This window comes from Xenopus tropicalis, chromosome 3 (genome assembly GCF_000004195.4).
Source record: "Xenopus tropicalis strain Nigerian chromosome 3, UCB_Xtro_10.0, whole genome shotgun sequence".
Lineage (NCBI taxonomy): Eukaryota > Metazoa > Chordata > Amphibia > Anura > Pipidae > Xenopus > Xenopus tropicalis.
Window position 1 is genome coordinate 27,324,522 of NC_030679.2, and position 12,054 is coordinate 27,336,575.

At 35.5% G+C, this 12,054-nt stretch overlaps 1 protein-coding gene across 2 annotated transcripts in view; it reads left to right on the top strand.

The window, feature by feature from the left end:
* The first annotated feature begins 1,077 nt into the window (after positions 1-1,077).
* Positions 1,078-12,054, top strand: part of LOC101733947 (protocadherin gamma-B5) — a 249,548-nt gene continuing 238,571 nt past the window's right edge. The window contains exon 1 of one of the 2 annotated variants that reach the window (XM_031898772.1): positions 1,078-3,583. In XM_031898772.1, the coding sequence (XP_031754632.1) occupies positions 1,169-3,583 (2,415 nt within the window). In that variant the 5' untranslated portion in view covers positions 1,078-1,168. Of the gene's footprint in view, positions 3,584-6,552; positions 9,062-12,054 lie in introns of those variants that run through there. The other variant, XM_031898754.1, reaches the window with a different exon arrangement.

The following is a 12,054-nucleotide window of genomic DNA, read 5'->3' on the forward strand; positions in this document are numbered from 1 at the left end:
TTAAATCAAAAAGAAAGTGACTCCAGTAAAACATGTATGAGCATGTTATTGATGGTTTTCTCTATAAATCTAAAGATTGCTGTATTCGCAACAAAAGAAATTTAGATAAGAAATTACAGAAAAGAAAAGATTTTTACAGGTACCTTTCAGGAACAACAAATGTTCTAGAACTAAAAAAAAACTGCAACTATTTTTAATGGGGCGATCCATACCTAACTGCCTACCTAACCTAGTGCTATTTTATGAGAAATGTATAAGTGAAAAACTTTTTAAAATTAACTTAATTTGTACCAAAATGTTTTTTTTATTACTTGAGGTTTTGAGTATAATTTACTATTCTTCACAATACACCTGACACATACAGCATATAGGGTAAATAGTAAGCTATTCTTCAAAACCAGATGCTTTGATTTAGGCCACAATATAGGGCAGGTTCCTTATTATTGATGAGTGAATGTGTCCCATTTCGATTTGCCGAAAAATTTTAGTAATGACAGAAAAATTAGTGAAATGCCGAAAAAATGTATTTGTCGCTAGACTTTTTTGTTGCACATGACTTTTTTTGACACAACTGCACCTATTTTGTGACCGTAGTCTTTTTTGATCCGTAGCAAAACAATTTGCCAATGCCGAAATTCGCTGTGAATCCATGCCTGGTGAAATAATTTGCTCAAAAATGTTTTCTGTAAAACATTTTTAAAAGAAAACACTTAAAAAGAAAATATAAAATTCTATTCAGCATTTAAACCTCTTTATAATTTAATTTTTTCAGCAATCCTGTTTTTCACTTTAATGTAACACAATTTGAGATTTTTTATTATAAATAAAATCCCAACTGTCTTTAGTTGCGGATATTAGTAAACCTGCCATTATCAATAAATATCCTAAACTGAGATTTTAATTTAAAAAAATGTATTTTATTTTTAAAACAATGCTACTTGTAGAAAATAGAAAATACTTCTCAGTGCTGCAGTACCAAATATTTACCTCAGAGCGCCGCTGTTCACCAATAAGTAGAATCGTTCTCATACTAAATACCACTGCAGAACAGCAAGAAGAAAAACATTCTCTGGATTATTTTCATGAAGAAAGAGGATTGTATTTGTCTCCTGAATTAAACAAATTTTACTTCTAGGAAGATTTCATATACTGACAAAAACTGAGTGAGATGAAAACCCAAAAGACATACAAGGGATACAAATGGCAAGTAACATTTTTATTCTTATTCTCATGGCTTTGTCATTCAGTCTCTGGGCAGCTTCATTATTCTATTGCTGAAGAACTGGGAAAAGATGCTGTTATTGCAAATATTGTGAATGATCTTGGACTGGATATTAAAGAGGTTATATCTCGGAAATTTAGTATTGTTTCCCGTGTTTCAGAAAAATATTTGTCTGTAAATTTAGAAAATGGAAACCTCTATGTAAAGGACAGGATAGACAGAGAGAGACTGTGTCGGACAGCACCTTCCTGCTTCCTAACCTTTGATGCAGTAGTTGAAAATCCCTTAAATGTTTTCAGTGTCAAAATTGAAATTCAGGATATAAATGATAATGCTCCAGTTTTTTTTCCTGAGATTTTCACTTTAGAAGTGATTGAACTAACACCACCAGGAACTCATTTAATTTTACAAAATGCAGAAGATCCAGATATTGGCATTAATGCTGTTCAGTCATACAGACTCAGTGACAATCAGTATTTCAGACTGAATGAAAAGACCAACAGTGATCTGAGTAAAACTCCAGAGCTTGTGTTAGAGAAACCTCTAGATCGTGAGACACAAAGCATTCATGAATTAATCCTAACAGCTTCTGATGGGGGAAACCCAGTGAGAACTGGAACTGCTTTAATTAGGATTATCGTTACTGATTACAATGATAATTTACCTGTGTTCACTCAAGAAATATATAAAGTAAGTGTAAGTGAAAATGCACCAATTAATTCCACAGTAATTATTTTAACTGCAACTGATAAAGACGAAGGTACAAATGCACAGATCATATATTCCATTAGTAAAAAATCAGAAAGCAACTTTTATACCAGTATTTTTAATATAAATTCTATAACTGGAGAAATTACAACAAAAGAAAAATTGAATTTTGAAACCACAGAACATTATGAAATGTCAATACAAGTGAAAGATGGAGGTGGGTTGGTAGCACAGTCCAAAGTTTTAATAGAAATTATGGATGAAAATGACAATGCCCCTGAGATATCCATTAGATCACTATCTACCCCTATTCCCGAGGACTCGGCTCCTGGCACTTTGATAGCTCTGATTGAGGTTCATGATCAAGACTCTGGAGAAAATGGAGACGTTGACTGTCAGATAATTGGCCCATCACCCTTTCAGTTACTTTCATCCTCCAGCAGATACTACAAAATTGTAAATACAGGTTCTTTGGACAGAGAGCTGGTACCATGGTACAATATCACAATTCTTGCTACAGACAGAGGATCTCCTCAACTTTCCACCATAAAAGTCATCAAGCTGGATATATCAGATGTTAACGATAATCCACCAATGTTTGTAAAATCTACATTTGTTGCCTATTTGCCAGAAAATAATCTTCCGGGAGCTTCAATATACAACATACATGCATCAGATCCAGATGCTGGCGATAATGCTAAAATCATTTATTCAATTTCCAACATAAATACAGAGGATTTTCCTGTGTCTCCTTATTTCTCTATTAACATTGAGACTGGAGTTCTTTATGCTCAGCGATCATTTGATTATGAGCAGCACAAAGAGTTTCAAATGAAAGTAAGTGCTAAAGACAATGGATCTCCACCTTTGAGTAGCAATGTCACCTTGATAATCCACATAATAGATCAGAATGATAATGCACCAAAAATCTTGTATCCATCAACAGAAAGTGGCGGTTCTCTTTTTTTTGAGATGGTCCCTTTTGCCTCAGTGCAAGGTTCTTTAATAACAAAGGTTATTGCAGTGGATGCAGACTCCGGACATAACTCTTGGCTTTCTTACTATTTCATACAAATGTCAGAACCATCCCCCTTCAGCATTAGTCAGCATACGGGTGAAATTCGGACATCACGCATATATCAGGAGAAAGATATTTTGAAACATAAGGTGGTCATTATGGTAAAAGACAATGGAGACCCTTCTCTTTCAGCAACAGTTACATTAAGCCTTGTTGTGGGTGATCATTTTCTGGAAGTGGTTCCCAAACTCAATAATGAATTTAATAATGGAGATCCTTCATCAAATATGCAAAACATATATTTAGTGATTGCATTGTCGCTAATTTCCTTGTTATTTATCATAACTGTCATGTTGGTGATTATATCAAAATGTAAAGAGTCAAAACCACCACCAGAATTTCCAACTTTAAACACAAATCTGTATTCCCAATTTGACCCAAGGATGCTTTCCAGTTACAACAATGGGACTTTGAGTCTTCCCTATTCCTACAATGTTTGTGTAGCTCTGGATTCCTCTGAAAGTGATTTCAGTTTCCTAAAGCCCAATCAGAATGTCCCTGTAGAGAATCTTATCGATGCGGACGTTTCAGGACTTGGAAATGAAAGTTCAAAAGAGACTTTTTCACCAGTCGAGGTGAGTTGTTCTAATATACAGCACTGAACAGAAATTATTAAATAATAATTTGTTTATTTGGAGCTATATATTATTTAGTATAATATAGTATAGTATCAATTTGAATTCTAGATATATTCCACCACATGAATATTATGCTGCATTGTCAATTGATTTATGATTGATGAAACAAAGTGTGCTTTGATTGGTAAGGCCACCCTTAAATATCTGATATTTGCCTATGAGTAAGTGTCTGTGAACACAAAATGCATAAGGCAGTACACAGCAGTTATCCCACTGGCTTTCTCAGTTCAGTAGAATTGAGAAAGCCAGTCTCAACTGGGAATTGAGAAAGATAGTCGGATGACTGGCGAAACGTCTTCAAGAAAAACACAGCAAGTCCGGTTAATTTGACTTATTACTATAGATGAATGAGACATAAGCATGATTGGATACATTTTTCTATGTTTCATTGTAAACACGGGGGTTTTGTATTAAAAGTCTCAAAGTTTGCTCCAGGTCTTGTACATAATAGTAACCAAGAAGCAGGTAACATGCAATGACCATTCCAAACTCTTTAAACTAATTTTGTATTTTTTCTGCTAATCTTCTATTTGGCTTTGATTGTAATCAAAATTATTATAAATTGTGTTTTGAAACAGGATATTCTGTAAGGGTCATTTTCTCAGGTAAGTGACATACTGTATACACAAAGGCCATTTGCCACTTTTATAGCACTAAGGAAGGGTGACTATAATATAACTATTTTGAGCACTGAATTTAAGAATACTTGGTATACAAAGTAGGCATCATTAAGTTCACTATGGCCATAATGTATTCTTTTGCTAGCATTGACTAAAGGAGAAATTCTGGGTAACCATTTTTTAATTTGTGTTACAGTATGTCTCTAAGGCTCAAGCCCAATGTAATCGTATCAAGACTTTTCTTCATATAGTTATTGTATTCATACCAAAAAAGGTATTCATAGGTTAATATAAAATTCGCAATAGCATACTATTTTTTTAAAAATACATATTTGACACAGAGGGGTTTATTCATCAAAGTATGAGTTTGAATCCCAAATTGGGAAAAATGTGGATTAAATACAATAATTTCTGATGATCGCAAATATCACAAAAATGCTCATGAAAAAAATTGAATTAATCACAATAATATGGTATTGGCAATCCGAAGATCACAAAATTTTCGTATCCGAACGATAGTAAACAGCAGGAAAACCTTTCCAACTTTGATCCATCTGTGCATGATTTTGGAAGCCTCCCATAGGGCTCAATGGCACTCTGCAGCTCCAACCCGGCCCAAGGAAAGTCTCCCATAGGGCTCAATGGCACTCTGCAGCTCCAACCTGGCCCAAGGAAAGTCTCCCATAGGGCTCAATGGCACTCTGCAGCTCCAACCCGGCCCAAGGAAAGCCTCCCATAGGGCTCAATGGCACTCTGCAGCTCCAACCCGGCCCAAGGAAAGTCTCCCATAGGGCTCAATGGCACTCTGCAGCTCCAACCTGGCCCAAGGAAAGTCTCCCATAGGGCTCAATGGCACTCTGCAGCTCCAACCTGGCCCAAGGAAAGTCTCCCATAGGGCTCAATGGCACTCTGCAGCTCCAACCTGGCCCAAGGAAAGTCTCCCATAGGGCTCAATGGCACTCTGCAGCTCCAACCTGGCCCAAGGAAAGTCTCCCATAGGGCTCAATGGCACTCTGCAGCTCCAACCCGGCCCAAGGAAAGTCTCCCATAGGGCTCAATGGCACTCTGCAGCTCCAACCCGGCCCAAGGAAAGTCTTCCATAGGGCCCAATGGCACTGTGCAGCTCCAACCTGGCCCAAGTAAAGTCTCCCATAAGGCTCAATGGCACTCTGCAGCTCCAACCTGACCCAACTTTCGTACTTGCCGCAACAATATGAGATTGTCGCACAAATTTTTTCGCAAAGTACGAAAAAGTCGCGCAAAATACGAAAAAGTTGCAGAAAATACACACAGTACACTCAAATATAATTTTTTTGTAATTCGTACTCGTACTTTAATAAATAGGCCCCAGAAAGTGACATTACTTTAAAAAGTGCATGTGTGTCTCCATAAATATACTGTAAGTATATTACTAAATATGCCAAATTCAAATTATGCAAAATGGACAATAAGCAATGCTCTGTTTTGTATAAGGTTTTGAATATAGGTAAAAAAGAGTTACTAAAAAACTTGCGGAATCACATTTTGATTTCCTTTTTCACTCATCCTTTGCCAATGGAAAAAAGGAAATTAAATAGAAAGCAGTTACTGTTGCATTTACTATTAGCGCAAGAAAAACTGAATAAACCAACAAATGTTTTAATATTACATAAACTACAACTATTTGTAAAAGGTCAATGCATACCTTATAAAAAGAAAAAACATTTAAGTTCCACAAAGTATGCTTTTTATAGTGTTGTTTCCTGATAAGTTCACTAGTGGAAAACTAGTGAAAAAATTAATAACGTTTGTGCCTAAGTTTTTTTTATTACTTGCCATTTTGAGCATAATTAATTTGTACATATTGTAATTCCTATAGCATATAGGGAAAATAATAAACTTTTTTGCACCAGATGCAAAAAAGAAAATATAAAATTCTATTCAGCATTGAAATCTTAAAAAAGAAAATATAAAATTCTATTTAGCATTGAAATGAAGATTTTTTGCTGCAATTGCACTTTTTCAGCAAATTAAATGTATGCCATAACTTATTTTAGATTATTTTAGATATAAACAATGTTTTTAGTCACACATATCAATACATCTGTGCTAATATCCTGAAATGATATTCAATTTATAAAAATGTGTATTTCTGTGTATATATTCTGCTCTAAGAAAAAACTACAGTGAATTTACTTCTCAGTGCTGCAGTACCAAATTTGCACCTCAGAGCGCCGCTGTTCACCAATAAGTAGAATCATTCTCATACTAAATACCACTGCAGAACAGCAAGAAGAAAAACATTCTCTGGATTATTTTCATGAAGAAAGGGGATTGTATTTGTCGCCTCATAGGAATATATTTTACTTCTACAAGATTTCATAAACAGACAAAGGCAGAGATGAAAATCCAAAAGACATACAAGGGATACAAATGGCAAGTAATATTTTTATTTTTATTCTCATGGCTTTGTCATTCAGTCTCTGGGCAGCTTCATTATTCTATTGCTGAAGAACTGGGAAAAGATGCTGTTATTGCAAATATTGTGAATGATCTTGGACTGGCTATTGAAAAGGTTATGTCTCGAAAATTTAGTATTGTTTCCCGTGTTTCAGAAAAATATTTGTCTGTAAATTTAGAAAATGGAAACCTCTATGTAAAGGACAGGATAGACAGAGAGAGACTGTGCCAGACAGCACCTTCCTGCTTCCTAACCTTTGATGCAGTAGTTGAAAATCCATTAAATATTTTCAGTGTTAAAATTGAAATTCAGGATATAAATGATAATGCTCCAGTTTTTTTTCCTGAAGTTTTCACTTTAAAAATGAATGAACAAACACCACCAGGGACTCATTTGGTTTTACAAAATGCAGAAGATCCAGATATTGGCATTAATGCTGTTCAGTCATACAGACTTAGTGACAATCAGTATTTCAGGCTGAATGAAAAGACCAACAGTGATCTGAGTAAAACTCCAGAGCTTGTGTTAGAGAAACCTCTAGATCGTGAGACACAAAGCATTCATGAATTAATCCTAACAGCTTCTGATGGGGGAAACCCCTTAAGGACTGGCACTGCTTTAATTAGGATTATTGTTACTGATTATAATGATAACTTACCTGTGTTCACTCAAGAAGTATATAAAGTAAGTATAAGAGAAAATGCACCAATTAATTCTACTGTAATCATTTTAACTGCTACTGACAAAGATGAAGGTACAAATGCACAGATCACATATTCCATCAGCAAAACATCAAAAAACAACTTTTATACCAGTATTTTTAATATAAATCCTGCAACAGGAGAAATTACAACAAAAGAAAATTTTAATTTTGAAAACAAAGAACATTATGAAATGTCAGTACAAGCAGAAGATGGAGGCGGCTTGGTAGCACAGTCAAAAGTTTTAATAGAAATTATGGATGAAAATGACAATGCCCCTGAGATATCCATTAGATCACTATCTACCCCTATTCCTGAGGACTCGGCTCCTGGCACTTTGATAGCACTGATTGAGGTTCATGACCAAGACTCTGGAGAAAATGGAGAAGTTGAATGTCAGATAATTGGCCCATCACCCTTTCAGTTACTTTCATCCTCCAGTAGATACTACAAAATTGTAAATACAGGTTCTTTGGACAGAGAACTGGTACCATGGTACAATATCACAATTCTTGCTACAGACAGAGGATCTCCTCAACTTTCCACAATGAAATTCATCAAGCTGGATATATCAGATGTTAACGATAATCCACCAATGTTTGTAAAATCTACATTTGTTGCTTATTTGCCAGAAAACAATCTTCCGGGAGCTTCAATATACAGCATACATGCATCAGATCCTGATTATGGTAATAATGCTAAAATCATTTATTCAATTTCCAACATAAATACAGAGGATTTTCCTGTGTCTCCTTATTTCTCTATTAACATTGAGACTGGAGTTCTTTATGCTCAGCGATCATTTGATTATGAGCAGCACAAGGAGTTTCAAATGAATGTAAATGCTAAAGACAATGGATCTCCTCCTTTGAGTAGCAATGTCACCTTGATTATCAACATAATAGATCAGAATGATAATGCGCCAAAAATCTTGTATCCATCAACAGAAAGTGGCGGTTCTCCTATTTATGAGATGGTCCCTTTTGCCTCAGTACAAGGTTCTTTAATAACAAAGGTTATCGCAGTGGATGCAGACTCCGGACATAACTCTTGGCTTTCTTACCATTTCATACAAATGTCAGAACCCTCCCCCTTCAGCATTAGTCAGCATACGGGTGAAATTCGGACATCACGCATATTTCAGGAGAAGGATATTTTGAAACATAAGGTGGTCATTATGGTAAAAGACAATGGAGACCCTTCTCTTTCAACAACAGTTACATTAAGCCTTGTTGTGGGTGATCATTTTCCAGAAGTGGTTCCCAAACTCAATAACCAATTTAATGATGGAGGGCCTTCTTCAATTATGCAAAACATGTACTTAATAATTGCACTGGCTCTAATTTCCTTGTTATTTATCATAGCTGTCATGTTGGTGATTATATCAAAATATAAAGAGTCAAAACCACCACCAGAATTTCCAACTTTAAACACAAATCTGTATTCCCAGTTTGACCCAAGGATGCTTTCCAATTACAACAATGGGACTTTGAGTCTTCCCTATTCCTACAATGTTTGTGTAGCTCTGGATTCCTCTGAAAGTGATTTCAGTTTCCTAAAGCCCAATCAGAATGTCCCTGTAGAGAATCTTATTGATGCTGATGATTCGGGATTTGGAAATGAATGTGCAAAAGAGACTTTGTCAGCAATGGAGGTGAGTTATTTTAATAGCACCTAACTTATAGCATTAGTTCAAGGCAATTACAATGTTATTTTTAAAATATTGAGGAAGATAAAAACATTTTAATTTTGTTTTAATAAATTCTAGACATAATCCACCACATAAGTGAATTGACTCTAAAGTAGCATGCTTGCTTAGCCCACCCAATGGCTTGGTATACTAGCAATATTACTGTAGTGACACCCCAAAGATTTTCCTTAAATACCAACACAAGTAAACACAGATTTAATACACTGGAACTAGGTTGAAAAGAAATTAATAGTTAAGTGAAAAAATATAAACAGATGGCAATTGTGATCAGTAAAATTTTTCACCAGGTTCCACCTCAGAAAAAAATCCATAGACTGTAATGGACACAAAAAAATGTCTGTGTTAAAAAAAAAAGTTGTGTAGAGAAAGTCACCACAGAAAACACCCATTGACTTCAATGCTTTTAATGAATTTTTAGATGAAGTGACACAGGATAGATTCATTTATCTCTAGTCAGCAATAACAAATGTTGCACAATGCAACATAAATCATACTAGAATTTACTTTTTAATAACATGGTAAAAAAAAAACTGATATTAAATAAACAGGTGTTTGGAGGCTCCCCTAAGGTCCTAAAAGCTAGCAATGTTGGGGCCTTTAAACAGCAATTAACTTCAAGAATGTTTGAGCTTTTTAAGCTTTACCTGTATACTGTCACTTTAAATAAAGTTTTCATTAGATTCAAGGTAATGCAGTCACTTTGTGTTAGTCTGCAATAATAATCCCACATTGTCTTAGTGCAGTGTGTATCTTTTATTTTGTCTATTTTGTTCAATGTTTTGGTCTCCCACAGGGACCTTCATCAGGAGTAAAACACACATACACTCACACACACAAATATGTATATATATTGGTTACATGTATCTCAGTACTACTGCACACTTACTACTAAGATATGAGACAAGAAAGTCTGATACTTTGCAATAATGTGTTTGGATGCCACAGGTCTCCCTTCTTAAAGTAACTGAGCTGGTGACTTGGAATGATTCTGGCTGGATTAGTCTGCTCCCCAATCTGTGCAGGGGAATCTCACACTGGCCTATAGCAGCAAATCTCCAGCAGCTCCCAGCAGACTTTTTTCTCAGATGCACCTCCTTCTCTCTCCTCTCTCCCCCCACTTCCTTTAGGAGATTTCTATTTCCACACTTCCTTTAGATAGCTCTGCCTCTGGAATCTGTAGTCAGTTATTTATATATAAAACGTGTAGGACCACACTTAGGGGCTGATTTACTTACCCACGAACGGGTCGAATGGAGTCCGATTGCGTTTTTTTCGTAATGATCGGTACTTTGCGATTTTTTCGTATGTTTTGCGATTTTTTCGGATTCTTTACGAATTTTTCGTTACCAATACGATTTTTGCGTAAAAACGCGAGTTTTCCTATCCATTACGAAAGTTGCGTAAAAAGTTGCGCATTTTTCGTTGCGTTAAAACTTACGCGAAAAATGCGCAACTTTTCGCGTAAGTTTTAACGCTACGCAAAATGCGCAACTTTTTACGCAACTTTCGTAATGGATAGGAAAACTCGCGTTTTTACGCAAAAATCGTATTGGTAACGAAAAATTCGTACAGAATCCGAAAAAATCGCAAAACATACGAAAAAGTCGCAAAATGTTCGTTTTCAAGTCGGAACTTTTCCAATTCAGGTCGGATTCGTGGGTTAGTAAATCAGCCCCTTAGATGACATTTTCTATGTTTTCTATGTTTTCTTTGTACATTTTTTCTATGAGAAAATGAGAATTTGTGTCTCCTTAATAAAGTGAAAACTTTTTTGTGGATAGATCATTTTTGCTATAAGGCAAGCAGTATTAAACTATGGCACAGGATCTGACGGGTCTGCATAATCCCCTTTAGTAATGTGATTCCTTACTTTAGTGATGAGCAAAATATTTAGGCAGGCATGGATTTGCGCTGAATTTCCACATTTTGCCATTGGTGGATTTTTTCGTAAAATGAGTGCAAAATGTCATTATTTTGATGCACACAACTTTTTTTTCTTACGCGGCGTTAGGCGGCATTTTTGCTGTTTTTTTGCTTTTTCAAAAATTCACAAATTTTCAAGCAAAGCGAGACAGGACAGATTCACTCACCACTACTTATCATACAATAGAAAGTAGCAATTAAAATGAGCTGCAAAATGTAACCATTTTTGGGTCACAAAACTGATCTTAATCTGGATACCCTGGAAAAATTAAGAAGCAAGGGGTTTTGTAATGAAAGTGTCAGTTTGCTCAGGTCTCAGTTTGTACAGCATAATAACCAATAAGTAGGTTGTATTTAATGATTTATTAATATTAATAATGTATTATTGTTTGTACCAGGTATCATAAACCATAGCTACCAAACAGCAGGTACTATTAACTGGGCTCCAGTGCTGGGCTCCTTGGTTTGATTCCAGTCAGAGCAACATCTGCAAGCAGAATTCATGTATCTGTGTCTTTGTCGATTTCTTCCAAGTAAACAAAAGGAATTCTGGGAATGAATTCCAAACTTCTAAAAAAAATCCCATGTAAATGGGATTTTTTTAGCAGTTTGGAATTCAATCCCAGAATTCCTTTTGTTTACTTGTATCTGTATGAGGCAGTCTCCTCAACCGTATTGATTTGTTTGTGTAACCACATGGTGACTCCACCTAAGTTGAGCAGAAAACTCTGCACTACTATGATGTATATGGTCTGTAGTTGGGAATCTGATCAGCTTTTATCCTGTCTTCTGCTTTTAAACCAAGTGGGTCAGCTTAATGAAATTAAATGAAACACATGTTTTACAAGAAATGGAAGAAAATATGGACCAACAAATATTCTTATACTACATTCATTGTAACTATTTTTAATGGGGTAATTGTCTTTTGAAACACAAAACTATACCCCCTACTATGTAGGTCTCTATTAAAATATATTGCATAAAGCAACTCATTTGTAAGGCCCTGCTTCTTC